General features: G+C 42.4%; 1 protein-coding gene across 3 annotated transcripts in view; it reads right to left on the reverse strand.

Annotated features, from left to right (window-relative positions):
- The window catches only part of MMP16 (matrix metallopeptidase 16), a 483,190-nt gene that overhangs the window by 3,684 nt on the left and 452,160 nt on the right, over positions 1 to 27,346 (reverse strand). For all 3 annotated transcript variants that reach the window (XM_069220442.1, XM_069220443.1, XM_069220444.1), the window contains one exon: positions 13,092 to 13,207. In XM_069220442.1, the coding sequence (XP_069076543.1) occupies positions 13,092 to 13,207 (116 nt within the window). The remainder of the gene's footprint in view (positions 1 to 13,091; positions 13,208 to 27,346) is intronic.

The following is a 27,346-nucleotide window of genomic DNA, read 5'->3' on the forward strand; positions in this document are numbered from 1 at the left end:
CATACAGTTTTGTGTTCGGTTCTGTAGTCGAGCTGACTGACTGCCTCCTCCTACTGTCACCCATCCGGCACCCTGGGACCGCCTCTTGTGGCACCCAGTTAAACATCGTTGCCCTTCTCTTTAGTTGTTTAAGACCTGTTTTATAAGGAACATCCTTCTTAAAACCATCTTCCATCCTGTTTTAAAATATCTATGGTTCTACCTTTATTAATGAAATATATAATGTCTATTATGCCCATTTAGGCGAAGTTCTTCCTCTCCAAGGTGATCAAACTACAGTGTCCTTCATCCCCATTTAGGTGAAGCTCTTCTTCTCCATGTTGCTCAAACTATTTGTGTTTAACCATGTTTATGTTTGTCTCCGCATAACCTACTAGCCCCACCAATCAGGTTTAAATGCCTTCTGCCCCAGCAAAACCAACCTCTGTAATGTCTTTGACTTTAACTCCTCTGCTCATAAAAACATCTTAGAAACAATTCTCATCCTTTCCAACATCAAACTCAGCCATTCGCCCAACACTGCTCACAGTTCTCATCTCCTGGCATCACTGATGTACCCTTCAGCTGAATCTATTTAAACATCTCTGACCATTCCTTCCCCATCTCCTGGTGCTTCCCCCGTTTGTTCTCGAGTAATTTAATGACTTTGATATCCTCTGTGGTTGAGCTCTGGCACCCCTCTAGGTGATACCTTTTTCTCTTTCGGCTGCTCCTTTCATCCCAACTTTCTTTCATCTCTACACGAAGACACCCAAATCCTCTTCTCTTTTCCATATTGTTCTACTAACCTCGAATCTCATACTTCAGACTGCCTAACAGTAATATTCCACTGAATGGCTCATTGTTTGTGCATAAAGAGCTCAATCAAACCCCTATCATATTTCACTGCCTGGACAGCATCTGGATTTCCAGCTCACCAGAAACTCTTACTTCCTAATATGCTAAAGCTCTCCTCTTCAATAATGAATGTTGATTCATTCAATTTAGAAATATAAATGGAACTGTCCATTTCTCTAGTTCCATTGTAGTGTGGTACCATGTATAAAATGTATGTAACAGCCTCATCCATCCCCACTATTACTCAGACAAGAGCCTAAAAAGTATTTTATGAGTATGTAAAATTGGCTACTTAATACATTCCTATCAGTGAAGTTCAAACTGATACATGAGGGTGCTTCAATGTATCCTGCCCCTATGCTCATCTGTAGTACATCTGCAAGCAACTTGTTCTTTCAGGTTGAATCAGCTAATCACCCCCAAAGTAAACTCCCCTACACTGCAGCACACGCCAGCAATCAAATCACTCTTCAAAACTACCTAAAAACACACCTTCTTGTAACGGACAAATAACATTAAAGATGATTACCTCCCTTGTGCAGAATCACCTCCATACAAGCATACCAGATAGGTATAATGCCTGAATCATTTTTAGTTATAATTTATTTGTTTCAATTAGTGAATTTTAGTATTTTTATAGGTATTCTTTGGTATTCTCTTTATTCACCACAAACCGTAAACTTTATCTTTAAATGCTCTAATTTTATTCTCTTTATTCACCCTGAAGCAGTCTATTATACCTTCACATATTTTACACAAAGTGGTAGAGGACTCACTTACATTCTCTACAATAGTATAGTATGTACATAAGACATGCTTCTGATTGTCTTAAATCACATCAATACGAATTAGTTGCCTTTATTAATATATGAGTTACCCTGGGGAACATTTGAATGTAAAAATATGTATTCCCTGGATCAATGAAGAACTTGGTGCTACCTGGAGAAATCATTCTCATAATTTTTTAGATTTCCTTTGACCCTTTGTGATTAAAGCATGTGATAACAGTTTTCAAACAGAGACTTTCACTTGCTTAAATACATATTTGCAGTATGAAAATTGAAGACTAGTCTAAAATTAGATGGGAATAAGCATGGTCTTTGGTTCCCCAAGCTATGTCTGATATCAACAAAGTTGTTACCACTATATGAAGCAGTTCATCTAAAATTGCATCTGAACATTTAAGTTTGGTTTCTTCCTCTCTAATATGCCCCATGTGACCAGTGGTGTGCCTTAACCACTAACGGCTATAATGCTGGCTACCACATTTACACTAATGACACCCAAGTCCCCTGTACCTAATGGGGTTATATTGATACTAGTTTGCTTGAAAGTCAAATAAACAGAGAGACTACTCCTCAATTCTGGTGGTCCAGAGGAATTCAAATTGGCTTGGCCTCTCTCCTTGGCAACTAAGTAATCTCTTCAAACTCATTCATACATGTTAGGGTCTTCTACAACTGTATTATCAAACACAACTCAATTTAAACTGTGGCCAGGAATTCAAACTGGGACTTAGAAGGAGGTCTTCCACCTGCATTGCCCCTGTAGGATTCTCCATGACTGCAAACTTTAAATAATCTTGTCAATGAAGTGGATCTTTCACTGACACACTTCTGCAATAGCGTGTATTATGGTCGTCTGGGAAAACTCTCAACAAAACTTTGCCACCTGATGCAATCCAGCTTAAAATGTCTGATTAAATCTCCCCAGTTGCAAAGTCACTTTAATGGTTGTCAATATAACAAAGGATTGAATTTAAAACTATCATGGTACAGGCCTGGGTTATCTCTGTAAACTCTCCACACCAACTGCGTACATCACCATTTATATTCAAGTTCCCAACATAATTTCACAATGTTCGAGGCAAGGTGCAGTCAGTGGCTAGATCACAGTGGAATCCAGGCACATTACTCCAAATCATTCCTCCTTTTTCTTCTTACCTCCAGGTTGACAAGAAAATATTCCGAAACATTTCACACGTCTTCCACCAAGCTTTTGAGCTTGAATACCTTTGCCATTTCTGCCTCCCTAAATTCCTTTGTTTAATCAATACTTTATCACTTACTGTAGCTGTTTAATGACAATATATGAAATAAAACATAAAATTAAGGCAAGCATGTCAAGCCAGTTGCAACTAAGACCTAATAAGCTGTGACACAATGGCTGTTCACTCATAGAATATCCACCAAACACTTAGTTCTCTATAATCTTATTCACTTCCCTAACTCCCAAAAAATTCTCAAGCATAAAGTTAGTGAACGTCTTTGAAACCTACAATGACATGTTCTTTATTATTGAGCTGGTGAATTAAAAATTATTATAGCAAGTATCATGTCCGCCTTCCAAGACCTGTTGACTCTAAACTTTTACAACAGATGATCTTAAATTACTTCCACATTGAAAGATTGTTTGTGAAAATGTAACCTGTCATCGGCTGAACACGAACATGTAGGAAATGGCACCACTCACAAGACGGAAACAACTAATAAGTCTAAAATAGTTTGATGAAGTAAATCTAATAAGACAACAACGTACAATAACAAACACCAACAAAAGTTCCTCATAATACAAAGACTGACTTGATAATTGTTAAACACACATCAAATACATAACTCATGGAGTCACTGGTTGCAGAAGGTGCAATCTTCAAAGCACCTATAAGCCTGAAATGCTTGATGATGACTGTGTTTGTGAGGCAAATCTATCCAGATTCTAGGAACAAGGACCCGTTTATTATGTACAGAAACTGCCGGACATCCTTGGAGAAATGTTCTGCTGTCCCATAGTGTGTCCACTATGGATATGGATTGCTGGCTTTCACCTTGTGACCTCAAAGAATGTACAAGGCTAAGATAACATGTCTACTGAAACCCTAGTTTATGATGGTCTTTCATCCCATTTAGCTGCTACTATTGATGAAGGTAAAAAGAACAGATGATGGAAGGGGATGAATATTTGATTTGTTAAGCATTCCTTACATCATCTGTTATTTTTGCTTTTGTCACCCTAAGGCTAAAGGGTATGCCCAGATGTGGGCCCCTGTCTCACTGTGCCACTCTATTCAAGCTAGCCTAGATGATACCCCAAAACCAGTCCCATAATGCTTGTTTCCGGTCCAGGGAGTGCCTGGCCTGGCAGTTTGGGATGGACTGCTCCCATGGAGGGCAGGGTCAAGACTGATTTGCATAAGGCTGGGTCCAAACTGAGGTGGCATGGTGAGAAGAAAAACCTGTGGATTAACCCCAGATCCGTGATTGGGGTGAATGTTTGATTTGTTCAGCATTCCGTCCATCATCTGTTCTTTTTGCTATTGATGAAGGTAAGCGTGCTCAATTGTATTTAACTACTCTACATATAAGGGCATGATTGAGGTACTGTCCAGACTTCCAGGGATTGGGGCCAGTGTTATCACTATAATGAAAAATTATATTTCAGCTCCTCTATGATTGTCCCCTCTTCCTGAGTATAGTACTTCAATTATGTCAGAACATTGAGGTCAAAAATACCTAAATACAATAATATTAACTGTTATTCTATAGTTAGGGTAAGCATATATGGGTTAGGAAAGGTTTAATATTCTTAACTTCACATCTGTGGATTATAACAATATTGTAGAGTAAATCCATACTTACCTTTATATACTTGTCTTTACAATATAGTGATAGTGATTGTCATGGTCTATCGTCTGCCTAGCTTTAGTGCCATGTTTTAAATACATTATAGAGAAATTCTGGCCTGCTTCTCACTGCTAGTCAGCCGAATTATCATCATGGAAGAAGTGCATCTGTGGTATGACAATAGTGAAGCGATAATGATAGTGAAGTGCTGATGGAAGTGTTTCTCCAATTCACCCCTTTCCTTCTACATACTCTGATGTTTCTGAGTCTAGTACTGCACCATATAAATGCATTTCTGTTCATTGGATTGGTGCGAACTAAGGTCACAATATCATGTGACATAGTATTGTCCTGTCAAAATACACAGTCCACAACATCCACTACGACAAAATCGTGAAGGTATGTATAAATGGACAAGTATAGATTTACTTTTCTTATCTACATATCTATGTACACTGAAGGTATCTGTCTATCTATCTATCTATCTATCTATCTATCTATCTATCTATCTATCTATCTATCTATCTATCTATCGAACTTTCTAATCAAGGTAGATGTTGAAATAAGAATGGTAAATCTATAGTTACTGATATGTACTTACCTTCACAATACATTGGTAGTCAATATTGTGGATACAATATGTAGAGAGTATCATATTTAAAACATTACTGGAGTAAAACACCTTTCTCTGTCTATAAAAAGCTAATCCCGAAGTTAATTACTTCTATAGAAATCCTAACCATATATGGCACCTCAATACCAAAATCATCGAAGGGACAAGAATTGAAGTCAAACACTTTCCCCATTATGAGTAGTTTCACAGTTTGTTGAAAGTTTGGAGTATAGAGCTTCTAGTGGAAGCAAATAACTGTTGTTTGCATTGGTTGATTACAAACAGGATAGCCAAAAGGGGAATCCAGTGGAATTGTTTGCTTATTCCATGTGTATACATAAGTATTTTAACAATAGAAATCTGGCCGAGAAATAACAAATGCAAAAACAATTGTTGTGGGCCATCGATAATGGGAGAAGAATCCAAAGCATGTGCCTTCAGAAATTAAGAGTTGACTCGTATTCTTCATTCATTTACTGTAATTGTAGAGGTGATGCTTTGTATTTAAGTAGGCCCATGGATGGCAGCCATTTGAAAGCTACACAGAAGCGTCCTAGTGGCAGGGTTTGCATGTTTGTGGAATTCAAGCGGATAGAGTTGGTATGCAACAAACAGTTTCGGTCCACTATACTATCAGCATGGCCCTGCTTATCCTCTCTCCTAAACAATGAGGTATACATGGACCCCCTTTTAGGTACATGGTTAGCAATCTTGTACTTGCTGAGAAGCGGCATCAGTATGGTACATGGACATGTAGCAAAGGATGAGCAATAAGGCTGAATCCTTGGTTACTATAAATAGGATGTTATCATCTAAGCCCCAAAATGGGTGTGTGTGGTTTTAAATGGCCACTGCGAGCCATGTTGGTTATATTGAGTTTTGGTCCTTTGCTGTGGATGTTCCCTGCACCATTCTTAAATTAGAAGTCCCTTTCATAAATTTCACTCTATTGGCCAAATACAATTATTCTTTATGAGGCACAGCTATACCTTATTCTAAATTAGGTCATAGCCTTCGAAGGTAGTATTGCAATTATATTATCATGAAAAGTAATCTGTGTGAGACCTGAGAATAATAATACACTATTTGTCAATGGATAACACCGATGAGCGTAATGACAGTTAAATGGCGTTTGAATAGTATTTGTTCAATATTTTAGAAGAAGCAGCCTTTTAAGGCGGCATGCTCAAACTAAATTACAGATGTCAGCTGTCGGTAATTCACCTTTTTGTCCAGTTTGAACGTTGAAGTGGTCATGTAACATACAATTCCACTTAAACGAGAAAACAAAGGGTCTTTCGTTTAGCAATACGCTAGTTAACTGGATGAAAGAATGTTTGTGGTCTGTCTCATCATTTCTGAAGGAAACTGCAGACCGGTTTTTCATCTTCCGTAATCGCTGTCGCTCTAGAAGGAACATGTTCAGAGCAACTAATCTCACCATTTAGCCCTCACCTGACACATCAACTTTCTTTCTTGTTGGTCCCTGCAAAACTTAATCAATATCTTCAATGGTGTTCTCGTGTCGAGGGCACATTAAAGGAGCATGCTATTAGTAGGCAGCGCTATGGGCAATTGAGAGTTTCAATATGGCGACCTCTTACCTGATTGGGCCTAATACAGCGCTGAGATGGCTAAAAGTAGACATTCACCAGCATACACCTTTCAGAAGTCTACTCGTGATAATAGAACATATTGTAATTGTACTATTCTTAGCGTTTTCGTGAAAAACAACGACAAGTGATAGATATGCTGATGGTTTGTACATTACCTTCAAAAATACATATCGCCTTGATAGAATTATTGTCTCACTAACAAAAACTTCATTGAAAGCAGAGCCAAAGGAGCCTCGCATGGAGGCTATGGGGCCCATGCGGGCAAGAAAAAAGAGTCACACACACTGTCTGGAAAATAAAAGGCACCTATTCATTGGGTGGAATGTAGTGGGCTGCTCACAGCCCCAGGCCTGGTGCCACTGCCCTTGTTGCATTAATAACTGCCACGTCTCTGAACATGTGCACAAAATAAAAATACATTAAGATGTTTTCCACAGTAAAAAAATGCCACCCTTTTTGCCTGTAGAATGGCCTTAGGCATCTTGGCACTAAAGAAGGAGAGCATTGAAAAAGATCCTCCTCTGGGTGGTTTCTTTAAAAAAAAAGTGGGGTGGACAGATGGTTTTCAGGGCTACTTTGTTTGGTGCTGGCAAGGTTAAACGACTGCAGATTACTTCACAGATAAAACGGGGCATTAGTGTAATCTATTTAGATTTTTAAAAGAAAACTGTGCCACTGCAAGATTCTTAAGTGGTAATCCGTGGTGGTGGATCAAAGGTCTTCAGAGGCAGCAAATCCACATAAACTTGACGGTTTTTTAAAGGGAAAATACTGATTTTCCACAACTGATTGAGTTGCTGCTTCAAAATGATCAGCGAGAGTTTGATTGTGAGATTTGTAATCAAAAGTACTACAAATTCATTACGAGATCTATAAAGAACTATCCACCCACAAACTGGCTACATCTCCTATCTCTCCTTGACTTTATCCTTATCATTGCCCCATACAGTAATCCGTTTCCTTTTGGCTAGGTTGGAGCTACAGAAATATCATTTACATACATACCTACCTACATACATACATTATAGACGAGTGTTGGCTGTGCCACGAGGTCTGACTCCAATATGAAGCCTCCAAGGCAGATAGCTCACCCTGCACTTACATGGGAAGAGTCATTTATATCTGGTGTCCTGAGAAAAGGAGTGTGGGCAGTAGAAGAGGAATGAGGCATGTGAGAGGGTACTAGGGCAAAAGGGTCCCTCTATGTTTTATTTTTGAGTTGCTCCGTTCTTGGTCTCTAGCCCATAAAACCTCCCTGAGTCAGCTTTAGACTGCTCTGTCTTCATACTCTAAGAGCCAGGTTTCACAATGTGAACTCTTCGAAAAGGGGTAGTTTTCTTAATCTGACAATGGCCAGAGGAAGATTCCATGTATAATTTCAGTCTTACAAAAACAGGCTTGTTTTATTTAATTATTAAACCAACTTCTTAATGTATTTGTCAGATTGTTCACAATGTAAATCCCCTGTATTTAGTATTTGTCAGATAGTCAAAAACGTAACACAGTGTGAGAGATTCAACATGTAAAACGTTTTGTTACATTTGTCAGTGCTTACAACGTAATGTTCAGTCCTACTTCATTTTTCAAAGATTTCACAATGTAAAAACCCCTCCTATGGTGTTTGATAGAGTTCACAATTTAAAATTACTCCCTGTAGTACTTACTGAAGCCACCAGACTTCGTATTGTAAAACCTCTTCTTCCATGTTTGCCAAGGTTGCCACTCCACCTTCTTATTGCATTTGACAGAGAGATCACAATGTAAAATGCCCTTCCTATTGTATTTGTCACAAGACACACAATATAAAACCCCTTCCTATAGTGTTTGGCAAGTAGTTCACAATGTAACACCCGTCCTTCCAGTAAGGAATTTCCCAAAGGCAGTTGTTAATTACTAGGTCCCAACAGTGGGGATCTTTGTCCTTTGGTGTTATGGACCCTCCTCACCATAGTGCCCTACACCATAGTGCCCTAAACTGGGCACCAACTACCCACCTTTTTTCACTTGAATCAAGTAATTTATAGTTTGAATCAAGTCACTCACGCTGTAAAATGGGAGGCTTGCGTGTCTTGTCATCATGTTTAGGAATAATAATGTAAGCATATTGGCATTAACATGAAGATAAACATTACCATGAGGCTTTTGTCTTAAAAGCCCTAGCAATTGTTTCAGGCAGACTCAACATATAGACTGACATGAACATAAAACGTTTCTCTAAGATATCTAGCATTTACTGTGGTCAGACCTAAAGAGTCCATAAGGAAAAACCTATTCCTACTGTGTATGACTAACAGCAACATTGAAAGCTGATCTTTATACTTTGCCAGGGTGTTTGCAATGTAAAACTCCCTTCTCTTGTATTTGACTGATGGTTCACAATGTAACTACCCCAAATTGCTAGTGTCTTTGTAAGTGAGTTCACAATGTAAAACCCTCCTTATGATGCCTGGCAAGACGTTAACAATGTATAGCCACTTGCTATTGTATTTGGGAGAGTTCACAGATTGTATTCCCAAGGTCCCAAGGCAGTCAGAAGTACCATCCCTTATACAGTCAATTTTGGTCTTTCACCTCTTGTGTCCTGTGGACTCTGTATCCTATGCTTATCAAGTTGAGGAACAAGTGCTCCTTTAAACATGCTTTAAGGGTAAATAGGTAGTACAGTGCAAGGCAGCCGCAGGATGGTTTCTCTGGGCTAGAAACCCAGTGCACAGCAATGCACACCATTAACACTCAATAAACCAATTTCCAGCCAGTGCTATTTCTTTAAAACGGAAATGTTTTACTACAGACACAACTAAATATTATCATCAAATCGGCAATATTACCAAGATGTTCAGTGGAATTACATATTGGAGCCCCTCCTATCGGGGTCTTGCAGATTAATCAGGGTACAATTCACAGACCTTCAAGAACGTTTAAAGACGGCAACGTACCCTGTAAAATTTAGTCTTCCCATTATCTGTGAGGTACCATGTGACAATTTCACAAATCATCAGGCTCTAATTGTTAAAACCAGCAATGGCCCTATATTGGCCTATCACACAATATGCAGCTTTTCACAATGAAAATTATCACATTTACAGGCTTTCCCAAGTCATTTATAGTGTAAAAAGAAAGGTCCACTGCCTTGGTAATCACATTTAAACATTAGTTAAGTAAGACAATTGACATTGAACATAAATATGCCCATGTTGCTTTACCTCAGGAGAACCATTAATCATTTTAGAACGAGGAAAAGTAAACATTAACATAAAATGAAGCTGTCTTCTTGAAACACAGAGCATTTACTATGGCCAAACCTCTGTACTAAATGCATTCGTACTGCATTTGTAAGAACGTTCACAATGTGAAGCCCATTCCTAGTGAATTTGTCAAATAGTTCAAAAGGTAGAGCCATATTTATGGTGCTTGTTGTGACGTTCACAACATAAAGCCTCTTCCTATTGCACTTGACAAAGGCATCACAGTGTAAACCCCGCCCACGTTCTACTGTATTTGAAAGAGAGTTTGCAATGTAAAACCACTTTTTGCATTCCCCATTGGGTTCACAACTCAAAGTCCCTGTTAATGGTGTTTCGCAAGGTGATCATAATGTAACACTTCTTCCTATTCTTTCAGAAGGTTCACAATGTAAAGTCACTTTGCATGGTTGGTTTTTGACAAGGTGTACAATCTAAAGCACCTTCCTCTAAAATGTGCCAGAAGAAATCAATTCTCGTATTATTGGCCATGTGATCACATTATGTTACGCTCTTCCCTATTGTATTTGCATGGTGTCTCCATTAACAAAGTTCCTATCCGTTATGAGCAGTTGAACTACTTCTTGGGTGAATTAACACAATTGTTTTCCAGTCAAATGTTTGTAGAGACAAACATCAACATATGGGCTGAACCACAGTCCCTGTCTTTACACAACTCTTTTTCTGGTAATCACATCTCCCAGACAGGTGGTGCTAAGAAACCAGGCCTACAAACCAAAGAAATTCACCAAGAAACATGGTGTGCAAGAGGAGGTTACCAAAACCTTTGTCTCCTCTGGGATTCTATGTTAGATAATATGGCCCTGACTTTCAAAGATAAACTTGCACTTTTGTGTAAGCTTACACTTTTCAGTATTCACAAACTATGCTGCAGCTGGGGCCAAGAATTCAGCACATAAAAAGATAGGACATAAAAGATAGGACAGGTCAGGCATTATCCACAGAGTTGATAATGTGTTAAAAAAAAGTGGGCATAAAAATGCGCACCACGTGATCTTGTAAAAGCATAAATATGGTCTTGAATGCCATTACTAAATAAAGTGCAAAAAAAGATTGTGGTAATGTAAACCTTCCCATGTACCTATTATCACTCTCAGCAGAAGAGCATTTACCCTCATGAGTAGCATCAGTCTGCATACCTTATGAGCGAGCAATACTCCAGGTATGACTGCATTATCAACTCTCTTGAAGGCAGTCAACAAGTCAATTTCAGCTAAATAAACTGGTTGGACCCTAAAGTTGACATATTTTTCCACAGTGGATAGCAGAACTGCCATTTTGTCTGAATTGAAGCAGTTTATTCTAAGTCCTGGTTGCTCATGACAAATTACTTTTTTCAAGGACCACATGATCTTCTAAAGTACTTTTAGCGAAGAACATTCAGATTTAAGGAGCCTGTCTAAAGCTATAATGCTGTTTACAACCCCGTTTTTATGAACTGGGAGGATAATCAGTATTAAAAAGGCTAGAATTGCTTCAAGATTTACAAATACATTTTGCGGAATGAGTGTAAGGCCCTAACAAAGCTGTGACTCTTGGAAAATACACCTGCAACCTAATGCGGATAGCCTTGTAATCAGAGAGAAAGTCTGTGTTCTTCAGCATCTTTATTTGGCTGAATCCTAGAATGCCAATAAGAGGGAAAGTTTCTGGGCTCCACATTACCATGTTCAGTGTCTCTACTACCACAACCGATCATTGGCAGTTACTCGGGACCATCATGCTGCACCGAGAATTACTGAATCCCATCCTTATTCCATGACCGTTTATATGAACATTTCCATGCTGCTTTCCACAGGAGGAAAATGTGTGTGGATTTCTCCACCTGGTAAAATTGAGTATTATACAGGGTGATATTTCAAGTGGAGATACAACTGTGCCCTACTCAGATCATGGCACATATGAAGTAAAATTCTGCTTACTTTTGTGGCTGAGAATGTAAGATGGTTGTTTCCATCACATGTGGAGCTCAAAGTGAACATCCAGTGCCAGACCAAAAAACGCTAACTAGCAACAACTATGAAGAAGATTACATTATATGGGAGTAGCAAGGGAGGGTACAAATGTAGTGGGATTAAATGGTGCAGTTGTGAGCTGTGCAGTATAAATGTTGTATCAGTTTACCTTCTTTGAACCTGATTCTCCACCACCATTTTTATGTACCTATGACACATACTATGAGTTCAACAGTCCAGATAACACTGAAGCAAGTTTGGAGTCTTGGCTACAACATTTTCAGCTGTTTGTTGGCCAACTTATTTTCTACAATACAAAATATACTGAGAGTGGGTTTTGGGTAAGCCTTTTGCTGAGTGACTGATGTCTTTATTGTCTACCTTATGTGCCTAATATTGACTCACTGGCTTACCACCCTATACTTGTGCTTGTCCCATCTAGGATCATTTGAGTCTCAAAGTGTTCTGATTGAGGCGAGTCTTTGCATCTTTTGTATTCAGGACTCTAAGTGAGTGAATGTGTATTCTGGATCTTCTCCCCCTGTATTTTCCTCTGCTATCCACCCGTGCATTCACTTTCTATTTCCCTTCCTTATGGTCCCTGTGATTCCTCCCCATTAATAGTACTCACTTTTTCACAAGATCCCAGCAGCTGCAAAGTGCTGCCTGCCACTTTGCACTAGCACGCATTTTGTTTTTATTTATATTTTACATTTAATATACCATCTTAACAGGGTGAACCTCCATGTTGGAATGGTAATCTAAAAACAGCGAAATAGTTGATATACGTCATAATGCATGCACAAGCATGTTTCATGATGAATGCACCCATATGGATTCTGATGCATGCACATGAATTGTGACAAATGAGCACATGTGCATTGTGACAGCATCTTGAAATTAAATGGATTTTCTTGCTTGAATACGAACAGAATTGTTAAAACTGTTAGTTCTTCTTTTTACTGTAGAGACCTTTTGCCTTTGCATTGCTTGTATTATATTAATGCATGAAATGTGAAATAATTCTACATATGCAATCTGACTGATGCTTGAACTATTACAATCCTTGAAGAGACACAAGGGACAATTTGGCAAAATGTTGGCATTTATTACAGATGTCATTGCTCAGTCATCCATATGTATGCCGATGTAAAGATGTATGTTATAATCCGTAAGACAATACTTACCATTTTCTTTATCAACAAAGGCTCCCTGTGGTGATTCTGGTATTCCTTTCCAAACAGTGATAGGTTTTGGATAACCAGGATCCATTGCTCTCATTTCTTCACTGTACCTCCAATACCTAAATAAGCAATACAAAGAAAATGTGATTGAAAGTAGACCTAAGTAAATTGGATATTTCTTTTTTAAACAAGAAAGTATGTCAACCTTTCTATTATTGAAAAAGACAGATAAATATTGTCAGTGCTCGTCACAAGGGCATCAAGAGGGCTAGAAGCTAACATTTGTACATAGGCGATACATGGTAGATTTTTAATAATATATTTCAGCCTTGAATGTTCATCAAAAGCAAAATGATCAATCATCACAGTTAAAGGTCATGTGATGCTACTTTCCAAGATGTCATGTGGTCAGAGAGCATGTAATGTCACTTAAACTAATATGATTTTGCTGACATTACCTTACGGTTATTTGTTCTCTATACGTAATATACAATTCACAATGTAATGGTGCAGTGGTTTGATTCCTGCTCAGTGAATAGGTTTAAGAAACTGTTTTTAAGATATCAGGCTCTTTAGCTGTCTATCTGGGACAGAGTGGCCTTAAGATGCCAATAAAACCATCATTCTTAATTTTCTTTCCAAGTCCCTTGTAAATTACAATCTAATTTTTTCAAGCAATTCAAAAGTATGGTCTGAAATGTTGTCTGGAACAATACAGACCTTAAAGGCAATTAGTTAAATTAAATGTATCAAACAAACAAGAATCTGTCCTTGTGATGGAGTCTTTCAATCTGTACTGTTATTGCCAATATTGTTTGTAGGTTTAATTTTTCAAAAATGATATGTGGCTATGAAAACTATATTAGAGTATATGTTACAGGAGCTTGCAATTGGTTTATCATGTCTTCTGATGATACCTCGCTGTCCAAAAAAGTTTGGCTTGATTCTATCAGTTAATTGTAAATAGGAAAATGTGTTTTGTTAAATACTTCAATATAACAGTTTTAACAGCCCTAGAAAAAGGTAATAGTTTTCTCCAACATTGGTAGCGCTGCTCATTAGAAAATGGCATGTATTGCTATAAATTATTTTTTTATAGCATACGGTGGAAAGCAACTGCTGTATATCAAGAATAAAGGATGGTTTTGGTTTTCTTTTAGGCAAACTAAGGTTTGTTTAGTAGTAACAAAGATGCTATTTTTGGAAATTCTGCAGAGCTAGCCAATACTCTACTTTCAGAGGAATCAGCTGTAGTGAGTATTACTTGTTGGTACAATATATTATATAATACAATTTTACAAAACTTGAATCAATGACCTATTCATAAAATGAGATAGGAATATTGGAGAGATCATTATAATTCAAATGTAGAAAGAGGCATGTATATTTAATTATAAATGTGTCTCTGGAGCCAAATTCAGAGATATGAATGGGCTCATATATTTTGCTCTGTTGCTCAAGATTGTAGAATGAAAACGTTGGGGACTGGCAGCATGTGTCCTGGAGGTGTCCAAACCTTAAAGGGTATCGGACACCTATTTTGACTTCCAAGGGAACTTAATGCATCAACATATTAAACTTTAGGCTTGATGTGCTACGATACAGGTAGTATCAAATAAGTTAATAAACAGGAAATGTTATTTTCAAATCAACACGTGTTCCTTAAATGAACCAGTGCCAATTTGTAAAAAATGGTTTTCCATTTAGAGAACATTTTGGTGGAAGCCCCCAAGGCTCCCCTATCCAAGTCACAATTTCAAAGTTGTCCTATTTCGGGGGGGAGGGGAGGGTGAGGGTACTTCCTCTTTGAGATTACTGCACCCGACTGCAAAGGAATCTCTAATCCCTCTTTAAAGTTCAGGTGGGTTGCCACCTGCACAGTGAAACATGGATTGGCTTTGAAGCAGCTGTTCCGTATTTCAGTTAAATGCTCTGCCCTCAGGGCAGCATGAATTTGCTGCTGCCCTTCTGGCAGTGTATTCAATGTTATAGGGCGCACTTTCCCTGTTTGTGCATGGCACACCTATTTAAACGTGTGTCATGGCACAAACGGGAAAAGTATGACCTACGTCTAATAGGGCACCTGAGAGGATCCAAAAGTGGTGTTTATATTGATCACACCACTTTTTCTTACATAGAATGCCTCACCAGCATCAAAATTATGCCTAAATATCCGCAATCTTCATTTCCATTGGGGATAGATGCACTATTTGGGCAGGGACTCAGGGATCCATTCAAGCTGTTTTCAGAAATGTGTGGGGTTGGCAGGTTTCCCAAGGTGCTAGCAAACACCAGGGCCAATATAACAGCACCTCATCCTAGCCTAACAATGATTGTAAATTAAAGCAAAATCTGTGATGATTCTACAATGTGTTTTGGAGGTTTTTCTATCCTGTGTGAATTGTGAAAATGCTAGGGGCCAACAAAGGCTGAAATACAATTAGTTCCTTTGGGGAAAAAACATGAGCAATGTATACAAATAATCCCTGATTAATTCATGATTTGATTTCGTTTTCAGAAATGTATAGCTTTCTGGGTGCACCCATAGGTTTAACACCTCTCTGCAAACTGCATACATAAACATTGACCAGCAATTACAAAATTACAAAAACTGTGGTATAAATACCTACTCTGCCTGTTTCTGAAAGCTGGCAGGAGGATGATTTTACCACAGCAAAAAGTGGGGTTATTATTTGTTTTAGTAAATAAACAATTTGTTTGAGCAGCACTTTTCCCCATTTTTGTAAGAATCCCACATTTTGGCTATATTCTCAGTTGCTTCCTAAGGTACCTTTCATTAAAAAAACAAAAAAAAAAACATTTTTAATTGGTTTTATATTTCAAGCTCTCAAAGCAAGAGTGCAAACAATGCCCAACAGGGCTTCTAGCTGACACTTCATGTTTTCAACCCAGCATTGACAACATTGCGATAATCCACATTGCCAGTAAGCATTACATAGCCATTTCAGTAGCATTCATCATTGTAGCATAGTAAGTCTTGGAAGTCCAACAGAATTATGAAACCAAACAACAATTAAAGTTCCCCTCCATCCTGCCAGTACTCCATTGCTGTGCTCCAACTTTGTGTCAACCTCTCATGTCTAGTGTGAGATGTTGTTGAGGTGTGGGCATGTTTCATCAAGATTCTCAACACCATCTATGACATCATTTCCTCTCTCAGAGCACACATCCCAAGCTGGTGGGAGTGCCCAAGGATCCCCTTGCTTGGAGAAAGCACCAAGTTAGTCAGCTCAGTCATTAGCCATTGGTCATCTACGCGGGCCCCTCTGTTCTTCAACATCAGTGGTGCATCTTCGGCTATCGCCATTGTTTCAAATTCAGTATTCCATTTGTTACATGGGAGGCCCTCCAGTGACCCCCAATGTATTTCTATTGCTTTATTAGCTATTACCAGTGCCAGATCTATGAATCTGGAGCCAGGGGCAGCATAGGAGAGCACAGCAGCCAGGTTTTCTTAACCACCTTCTTCCAGTTCTTCAGAGCAATGTGGAGCAGCCTGGAGCACCTAGTTTCCAAGGGCACCTACAATCCCCTAAATGTAGGCAAAAAGGATGTCCCTTTGAGAACCAGGGCTGCGAAGACTCCCTCTTCCTCTCTTCTGGACTCCCACTACTTAAGAGTGTAAGTGGGACGTAGGGAAGGAGAGAGAGGCAAAGACCTACTTCTTTAACTTGATTAACATATCTAGCTCTTCTACTACACTCCAAGTCTTCTCAGCAACTGAGAAGAGAAAGAGGCAAGGGAGAGGCAGAAGCTGCTGTTAAGATTGGACAGTTAGTGGCAGTGGGCCAATACTAGCCCGGTGCCATAATTTATGCTAATTTGTGGAACTCATCCCATATGGGTTTTTTTCTCACTAATGTTTGGCAAACATAAGTCTCAGCTAAGGCTCTGGCTCATTTTCTGCCTCAGACAGTTCAAGTTTAATAAGCTATCTTTTTTAGAGAAGGTTGTTGAGGGGTGTAGTACATTATGTAAGGATGTCCACCTACAGGTGCAGAAAACAGCTAAACTCTATTACATAGTATTTTCCTGCCTAAACTATTATGCTAAACAACAGGGAAGCACTGCTTTTCACCTATGCTGCATAACATGATAAAAGATGAATAATCAGCTAGGAGGCATACGCATACTGTGGCATGGAAGTGAAATCATAACATTTCACAAGAAATGATGGTACTGTAAAAAACAATGACTATTCGGAAGAGTGGGATTTGGGTTGTATTCCCAAAGGTAATTGATATCCTGTTAACGCTCAGTTATCTCAGAAAGATGTGCTATTCGATCCGCTCTCATATATTGTAGTGTATTCAAATGACTCATTGTGCTTACTATGTCTCTAAGTAGAAATAACCCATCAATATATGTTTTTCTTTGGTAGGTCTCCCTGACACGTGTTACAGCTAATGGTATTTTCTAACATTGTATTGAAAAAACCACCTTTGCTCTGAAATACTTTAACAGGTATTGAATTTCAGCACAACACAAATAAATACTCTTTCTAAATGATGGACAAGCATTAACCAAAAAGACATTTTTAGAAAACAATAAATCTGCACAACCACAGGTTGCAAATTAAGGCCCTCATTATGAACTTGGTGGCAATCACCGCCGACCGGCGTGGCGATGGTAAGAAGAAGACCGCCAGTGGTGGTAGACTGGACACCACCGAATTATGATGCCAAAAAATCAAACCTCCAAAAAACCTGCAACCTTCACCCACCGCCAGGGCTCACAACGGCAGAAAGGCAGTACACCCCACCCTGCCACCGCCATGCAGACAAATCCTCCGCCCACCAAATAATGAAGCACAAATCAGCGTGGCAGATAGTGGATGCTGAACGACTATTGACGGTACAGACCGCCATGGCCAGCAATGTGACCCACCAACAACAAATGCACACATTTGCAACTTTGAAAACCACACTCTAGGCAGACATCCACAACACTATAAAACACATACACACACACCCCACAATCCTTTGCATCACCAACAGCACAACTGAGATAGACAACACAACACGCATACACTTAACACAACCTAACACAAGTCACACACACAAATACACCACCAAACACATATAAATCCCAAACACCTTTATAAGCCACACACACAACCACACAACCACACAACCACACAACAGCACCCTCACCAATACACCCACAACACACCACCCACAACAAACACCATGGCACCCTCTAAGCACCCCACTTCACAGATAGGAAGCTAAGGACCATGGTGGATGAAATACTCAGGGCACAGGTGTAGCAGACACTCGTGGACAGGAAGATGGAGCTGTGGCAGACGATTGTCAACAAGGTAAATGCAGTGGGAAACCATCCATGCACAAGGGATGACATCCAGAAAAGATGGAACGACCTGCGTGGGAAGGTTTGTTCTATGGCATCCATGCACAACATCGCCGTACAAAAGACTGGTGACGGTCCCCCACCTACACCCCCTGAATACACCAACTGGGAGGAAAAGTTCCTGGCTATCCTGCACTGGTAGGGCCTCACAGGACTCACTGGAGGACTGGACTCAGGTAAGTCAACCATTATGCCAAAACATCCACCCCACCTATAATGCATGTATCACCCCACTACTCTCACTACCACTAGGACCCCGTCCCCAGCATGTCCACAACACCCACATCCAACTAACCTGCATGCTTACTAGCCCACAAACACACCTCCATCCTGCCCCCTGTGCACAGCCACCTACTCCGGCATGGAATCCCAGTGGCACTACAGCACCCACAATGCACCTCCACACCCCACATAAAATGCAAAGAAATGTACACGAAGAGACCTTGCATGCCACAACAGGGAAATATAAGCACAAAATATGGCAGAGCAGTGCATCAATTGCCCAAAAAGATCCTAACACTCACATGTCCATTCCCCCCCACAGGCGCCACCACCCATGCCACCCGGACAGAAACGCCAAGGAGTGCTAGTGCCCCACACGAAGACAGAGGCCCCACTCAGGAAAGTGCTGAGGGACATATGGAAATTGAGGAATACACTGGCCCATCACATAGTCCTGGACTGTCACCCTCCAGCAGCCCCACCCAGGACACCACTGACAGTCCTACCACCCAGCCACCATCCTCAGTTCTGGCCAAACAACCCCACACCAGTGTCTCCCTGCCACAGACTGGCGGCCCACATGTACAGAGGCCAGAGTCTCCACCCCAGGGCCCAGTGCAAGTGGGACTGCCAGACCTGTGCAGGGGACACAGGCACAGGGGGCTAGGCCCAGTGGTAGGACATCAGTGGCCCCGGGTGGCTGCCAAAGGATGGATGCAACAGCCCAGGAGGTGATTGCTGAGGTTCTAGGAGCATACCACCATACCCAGGACAGGATGGGCCAGATCCTGGCCACCCTGGAGCAGAATCAGAGGCTGCAGGTAGCACACCACCAGGAGGCCATGGAACAATGGAAACAGCTTAATGCCACCATTGCCACCATTGCAGGGGTGCTGCAGCACCAGTACCACAGCCAGCTTGAGTTTTCCACCCACCTGCAAGCCCCCACCACTAGCCAGGACCCTGCCCTGCCCTATCCATCTGCAGCAACTACTGGACTGGTGGCACTGCCAGGGTACACACAGGCAACCAGCATCCCTACCCCTGCAGCCCAGCTCCAGGCACAGAAACGTGCCCTCAGACCCTGAAAAACCACAAACCCCAGCCAAGACCAAGCCTAACGCTAGGAAGTGACTGTGCCCTGAACTGTCTTCCTTGTTTGCCACTGTGCTCCCTTGTTGACTTGCCACTGCCATCACACCATCTACCAATGGCCACATGAAACACATGAAACAAAAGCCTGTGCTACCAACATCTGACCACATGCACCTGAGCATGTTTTCACACCAAGTGCCACACTCCCTTTCACTGTCCCAACCCTTATGTATATTTTGCTACACAAAAAATACATCTAGGCACTTAAATCATTGGCACCTCATCGATATGAGTTAAGAATTGTGAGTGTGTATGCATTAACCAGTCAATTTCATAATCATGCCTTTATTGCAGGAGGGGATCCAACGTACTGTACTGTCAGAAGTATGTCTTGCTGTACATAATAGTGGGTTACCTGGCACATGCCACTTCAGTCATCAGTTAACAGTGTCACTGTCTATAGATACCACATTACCAATTATATTAGTCAGACTGAAATATGCAATGAAGACATCAGCATCATTGAACAGTTCCTTATAGTCACAGGAAGTATAGGCAGATCAGCTGGGTCCTGTGGTTTATCTCTTTCCCTTCTTTTTCCTCACCATCACTCACATCCCCTCACTGAGGTTGCTTGGCTGGTTGGACAGCAACCTCCTCTTCCAGAAGGGGGGTAGCTTTCCTGACAGCCCAGTTGTGCAGCATGCAGCAGGCCACCACAATATTACGCACCTTGTCAGGGACAAAGCACAGAGATCCTCCAGAGAGATAGAGGCAATGGAATCTAACCCAGCTAGGGAAGGTCTCCCAAAGAGGAAGGGGTGCCCATCCGACCCTGACTCCCCTAATGGCCCCCATTCTGGTGTTGGCCTATCTGGATTTGGATGGATGCTTGAGGGCAGCACAGCAGGCACAAGGGGGCAAGCACCAAAACTGTTGTGATTTTGCTTTGATGGATGTATGTTGGTGCTGTGGTATGTCTGCATTATAGTGCCAGGCACTTCGACAGGTGTGTTCCTGCAGTCCTGCCCCCTCAAAGTCTTTGGAATGGTGTGAGGGCTAGTTTGGGCAGTCTCCTTAGGCACATGGGGGTCCCCTTATTGTCATCTGGTATACTTTGTGGCCTCATGGACTTGTAAGTGCATTGGCTGGGCATGGTCTCTCCTGAGTGTACTCCATACAGTGTATCAGGTCCGTGTTTTCTGTGGGTAATGTGGTCTATTCTGAGGTAATGGCCAACAGTCAGGGGTACAGTCATGACTAATGTTGTAGGTGCAGCATGTAGGTGTGTGACCTGGATAAAAGTGTGTGTGGGCCAAAGATGTACATATATTTAGTTTTTGACAAATTTCTCCCTTTGCTTTGTCTCTCCAGCCCTTTGCTCTTTTGTCCTTTGTGTACATCAGCAACCTCTGACGAGGGAGCAGTGGCACTGGCGAGTGAGGATACAGTAGTCCAAGGTTCCAAGGAGGGAGAGTCGATCAATGCAAAGGGACCACTGGGTTGGAGGGTGGGGTGAGTACCACGGGGGACACAACTACCATTGGAAGTAGTGACTGTGATACCTCCTCCGATGGGAGCTCCCTGGTAGTGGCGGACCCTAGTGGGCACACCCATTATATGCCATCTTCTGCCACTCCCCTGCCATCACGGTCCTCCTAGTTGCTCCCCACCCAGGTGCCCGTGCCGGCTCATCCAGGAGGGTGGGCGTCTCCTTTGCCCCGGGTACCTCATCCCCTGCCCCAGTCAGCCCTGCTGCCCTCACGGAGGATGCTATTGACCTCCTGAGGAACATCTCTGTAGGGCAGACAACCATCATGAATGCCAACTAGGGGCTAGCATCCCAGATGCAGCAATGCAATGCATACCTGCAAGGCATTCACAGTGCCATGTCTGGCCTCCTGAGATCCTTTCAGGCTCTGGCCTCCTCTTTGATGGCAGCCAGTGTCCCTGGTGTTTCTGTCCCTCCTCCCACCACCTCTACACCTTCCAGCACCCCACTCCCTTCACCCATCCCAAGCACAGACATCTATGCACACAGATCAACACACAAGAAGCACACAGAGAAACACAAGCACCACATTTCCTACCACAGGCATGCACACACCAAACATACCAAAGCACACACAACAACATCTACTTCCCCCAGTGTGTCAACCTCCCCCGCCACCACCCTCTCTGTCACCTCACCATGCACTCCCACACGCACTGCACCCTCAGTCACTGCTGCTGCCCCCATTCATGCAGACACCACAACATCTGACATCCAGACATGCATCCCAGACACCACACCTGCACTCACCACAACTACATTTACAGACACTTGCAGCACACTCACCAGACCTTCAGACACCCAGACAACATACATCTACACTGACAGCCTATCGTGTCCCACTGTGTCCACCCCCTCCTCCCAAAACACTCAAACATTCACAGACATCCACACCACACACATCCACCACACCTGCCTCCATGCCTGGCACATCTACACCTCATACAAGCACTCCCTAAACCTCCACTCCCAGGCCTGGCTCCAAATCCCCTCCAACTGCCCCTAAGAATCTTTTCCTTTCCTGTATTGACCTGTTTGAACCCACTGGCCCACACCGTCTCGTCCCTGAACGTGCCCAACTCCTTGCCCACTCCACCTCTTCCACGTCCAAGTCCGCCCTTCCCATTCCCGTGCCCCTTCCCCAGGGAGGAAGAAGCCCTGTGTTGCCCCAGGTCCCTCTGCCACCCCCCCAGTCCAAGCCCACTCCCTCTCCTTCCAAGGGCAAGCCCAAACCACCTCCACCTCCCAAACCTTAACCCAAGCCCCCCTGCCATATGTAAGTCCCCACACCTGCCACCCCCAGTACCTGTTCCCTGAGGTGCATGGCTGCCCCATTTATGCCCCCTTAAAGTGGAATACCCTTTGTACATGAGGGAGTCAAGTACAGCCTATTTTGGCCCTTCAGGGTCTTTCAAATGGACTGGCCAATTAACTTGTGTGGACAATATTTTTTTTCATTTGAATAAAATTTAAGTGCCCAGTGATGCTGTTAGCACAGTATAGTGACGTTGTTTCAGCGTTTCACTGTGGGGGTGTGGTGTGCACATATGTGTACTTTTGTCCATTCTTTGTTGCCTTGTGTCTGGTAAGTACATCTTGTTTTGGTTTGTATGGCTTGGGATGTGGGAGGGTTTGGGAGTACGTTGCATGTGTAACTGTGCCCTTTCTTCCCATGTGCACTAGGTAGCGGTACTTACCGTCGTCGTCTTCGTCATCGGTCACGGTCCTGGAGGGATATGGCAAGGAGCAGCACTGGCATTATTTCTAACTCTCTCTCCATGTCTGCTTCGGCGTGTTGTGTGTGCCTCAGGTGGGTGTTTCATTTTATATTGTTTGTTTCCGTCTGGTGTTTCATTATTTGGTGGGTGGGTAAGACCTTTCCGCCGGCCTTTGGGAAGCCTCCTCCACCCTTGTTTTGACTACAAAGATGGCGGTGTGTGGATGGACCACTATTTGTTTCTCATGTGCTTCATCAATTGGCGCCAGCATGTTGGCCGTAGTTACCACCACCGCTGGTGGGGCGGTGTTTACCGCCATGTTCATAATGACCACCTAAGTGTCTGGATGCGTTTCCATTCACTGAATAACATGTACTAATCAGAGGGACACATTTGCTGCAGGCCTCCTAAGTAGTTTGTGTTATAATGTGTGACTGCATATTGTTTGGATTTGCTGTTCTAGTTCTAAAAGAACTGCAATCAGAAAAGACTAGTTCCAATATGCCAATTTTCCATATTTTCAGAAAATGATCAAAACATTAAATAACATATACATATTGCTCACTAACAACAAGTGTAGCAGTTATTGGACTCCTATTTTAACATAAGTAATGAAAACCCTTTTCTGTTACATATTAGATAATAATGTTGCAAACATTCTGAGGCCAAAAATCGTATTTCAATTTGAAAGCAGACAATAAAAGTCAAACGCTTTGTGTGCCATTTGTGCAATTTTTGCTTCATGTGGGCATGTTCCTGTAGTCCTATTATGCCCTTTGTCTTTAGTTAGTGGCAGAGGCAGAGTAGGCAGGCAAGGGTGGAACATGTAACTAGAAGGAGGAGACTGACAGATGCACCCTTTCAGTGTATACTCTCATTCCACTTTCAATGATGAAAGGCCATAAGGGTTCAAATGTCTGAAGACCTATCACAAATCTGCAGCATGTGGTATCCGGGTTCTTCTGATACCAGGAGCAACGGTTACCATGGGAGTGAGGATTCCAGAATGTGGGGTGAACAGCAGTTAGATGAGTGCCTAGTGAAAGAGCAGACATTGCGGCTTGTGCTCTTGGAATAAACACCTTGAACTTACCTCTGGCTCCTGTTCTTCATGAAAAGGCCACCATAGAATTGGTGATGAGGAATCCATGGTGCAAGATCCAGGCATTCCCGTTTACCTGTATCAACAGTAGAGCCTGCTTCCAGGAAGGGGTGCACGTAGCAGGGAGCACAGGCGCAGTTAAAAAAATAAAGAAACTTACCTCCCCTACGTGATTCTCTGTTCCCGACAGCCACCTAGTATTGTGTGCATCCCTCCTCAACCGATCACAGTGCTTTTCTCATGCTGTTACACAGCATGAAAGAAGTGCTGTGTTTGGCCTAAGGAGGCAGAAATACAGCTCAATGAGGGAGTGGGGAATTGCGCTTGGTATTCACCTGGCTGTAAAATACAGCCAGGTGGAGAGTTCTAAGTGTGCATGTCAGTTTGGCCAGTCTTGGTTGGCCGGCCAACTTGACATGCGCACTTAGAAGCACACATACTACTCCTCCTCTACTTGACATGGAGGATGCTGCCCGTACCCCGCCCTACAATGGCAGAAAAATAAAGGGATACTAAATGTTTTTATTATCCCTTTATTTTTCTGCTTTTTGTCATTGGGGGGACGCTCCTCTGAAATAGTGGGGGGGGGGCGCCTGTGTATCAAAGGAAATGTTGGAAGGCTGATGAGGCTGTACTCCTTACATCGATTCTCACAATGTTTTGGCATATTTGTGGTGAATTGGAGCTACACTAGTTTTGGAGAAGTCTAGGAGCTTATCAAGAGAACCAGGAGGGCAAGCAGTAATGTGGTAAATTGTATGCCAGCATATATTGATATTGTGCTAGCATTAAAGACTATGGGGGTTATTACAACTTTGGAGGAGGTGTTAATCCGTCCCAAAAGTGACGGTAAAGTAACGGATATACCACCAGCCGTATTACGAGTCCATTATATCCTATGGAACTCGTAATATGGCTGGTGGTATATCCGTCACTTTACCGTCACTTTTGGGACGGATTAACACCTCCTCCAAAGTTGTAATAACCCCCTATATATGTGCTCTTAAAAAAATGCCAGTATTGTGTAAGTTTGGCACACTACATGATGAACTTTTATTTGACCAAATAATGATGCACACTAATTATCATAAGTTGAAAGAAAGGTTGTGGGGTGAGTGTAGATTCCACACTAAAAGAAGTGTTAACAAATGATACCGTATCCTCCACCCATCTTCCTCCTTTTCTTGACACTTGTGTTAAAACCGCCCCAAATCCTTTACCTCCCAATGAGTGCTCTCTCAACACACCTGGATTCCTGTCAGGTCACATTTGAAGTGTGAAGCTCTCTAGCGGCACGAATGTTTCATAGCAACGAAACTTAATGCAACACTAGAACAACAACTTAACGTTTGAACTTCTCGTTGGCCATCTTGGATTCCTTTCTTCCACATTTTCTTTGCAATGTGTGTAGCACGGCTCGGCAAACTTTCTTCCAAGAAGGACATCGCCTTTTCCACTGCGGATACCTACAGCTTTTCCTTTACGTTTCACTGTTATTACATGGCAAGTTTGATGGTTCTTGACAGCATTTCACACTTAGGTTTGTTTCCTGATGCACTTTCTAAATTAACTATAGGACATTCTATGCATAATACATATATAATTCAGTTTCACTCAATTCTCCATCTCCCGATTAAACAAAATCAGATTGTTCTGTAACATACTTCACAGATTAGTTTGGTGTTTTGTTTTTTCACCTGTCCACTCCACAGTTGGCTAGAACAACATTAAAATTACTAGATTATACCTATGAAGCCGAATATATTCCAGGTCGGAATAATTAAATAGCTGACTATGGCCCTCATTCGGACCTTGGCGGGCGGCGGAGGCCTCCCGCCAAAGTCCCGCCGTCAAAATACCGTACCGCGGTCGCAAGACCGCGGCGGGTATTTTGACTTTTCCCCTGGGCTGAGGGGCGGCCGCCGAAAGGCCGCCCGCCAGCCCAGGGGAAAACGACCTTCCCACCATGAAGCCGGCTCGTAATCGAGCCGGCGGAGTGGGAAGGTGCGACGGGTGCTACTGCACCTGTCGCGTATTTCACTGTCTGCTATGCAGACAGTGAAATACTAGCGGGGCCCTCTTACGGGGGCCCCTGCAGTGCCCATGCCATTGGCATGGGCACTGCAGGGGCCCCCAGGGGCCCCGCGACACCCCCTACCGCCATCCTGTTCCTGGCGGGCGAACCGCCAGGAACAGGATGGCGGTAGGGGGTGTCAGAATCCCCCATGGCGGCGCAGCGAGCTGCGCCGCCATGGGGGATTCAAATGGGCAACGGAAAACCGGCGGGAGACCGCCGGTTTTCCATTTCTGACCGCGGCCAAAGCGCTGCGGTCAGAATGCCCAAGGGAGCACCGCCGGCCTGTCGGCGGTGCTCCCGCCCCCGTTGGCCCTGGCGGTGCAACACCGCCAGGGTCATAATGAGGGCCTATGTGAGTAGAACCCCTTTGCAGAGATAAGTTCTGAGATCTAATGAGTGGGATGAGTACAGTGTGGCAATGGTTAACTCAGAAACATATGCCATTTTGGAAAGTAACCTGGTTGAAAGGTTATGAGGAAGACGGAGATATGGCAGTGATAAGGAAGTTTGCTTTGAAAGGATAACCCACTAAGAGCAAATTGGGTGAGGAAGAAAATACATTTTAGGAAGTCAAGAATGAATTGTCCATTTCAGGCAAAGGATTATTATTTAGAGGCACAGGGTTGTGCCTCCCCAGAAACTGAGAGAAAGGATTCTGGAAATAATGCGTGAAGGGCATTTAGGTATTGTCAAGTCAAAAAGGAGAGTAAAGAATTCATATTGGTGGCAGTGGGTGGATTCAGACATGGAAAAAATGTGTAAGGAGAAATTAAAATTGTATGAATGCAGAAAAATCACAGAAAGCTTTTAGACCTTCACTGGGTCTGAGAGAAATACTGGAGAGTCCTTGGGTTGCTTTAGCTGTGGATATTTTAGGTCCTATTCTGGAATGTGAAGCGGTGCCGAAATATATGACAGTGCTTATGGATTTGAATTTTAAATGACCAGAAATGAGCATTCATTCCAAAGTGGATGCTGCTTTTATTATTTCATTTATGGGAAATATTTTCTTAAGGGAAGATATTCATAAAACATTATTTAGTGACAATAGGCCAACATTTACGGCAGAGTAGTTAAAGTACTTCCTATCCAGGAATGGAG

The sequence above is a fragment of the Pleurodeles waltl genome, chromosome 2_2, assembly GCF_031143425.1.
Source record: "Pleurodeles waltl isolate 20211129_DDA chromosome 2_2, aPleWal1.hap1.20221129, whole genome shotgun sequence".
Lineage (NCBI taxonomy): Eukaryota > Metazoa > Chordata > Amphibia > Caudata > Salamandridae > Pleurodeles > Pleurodeles waltl.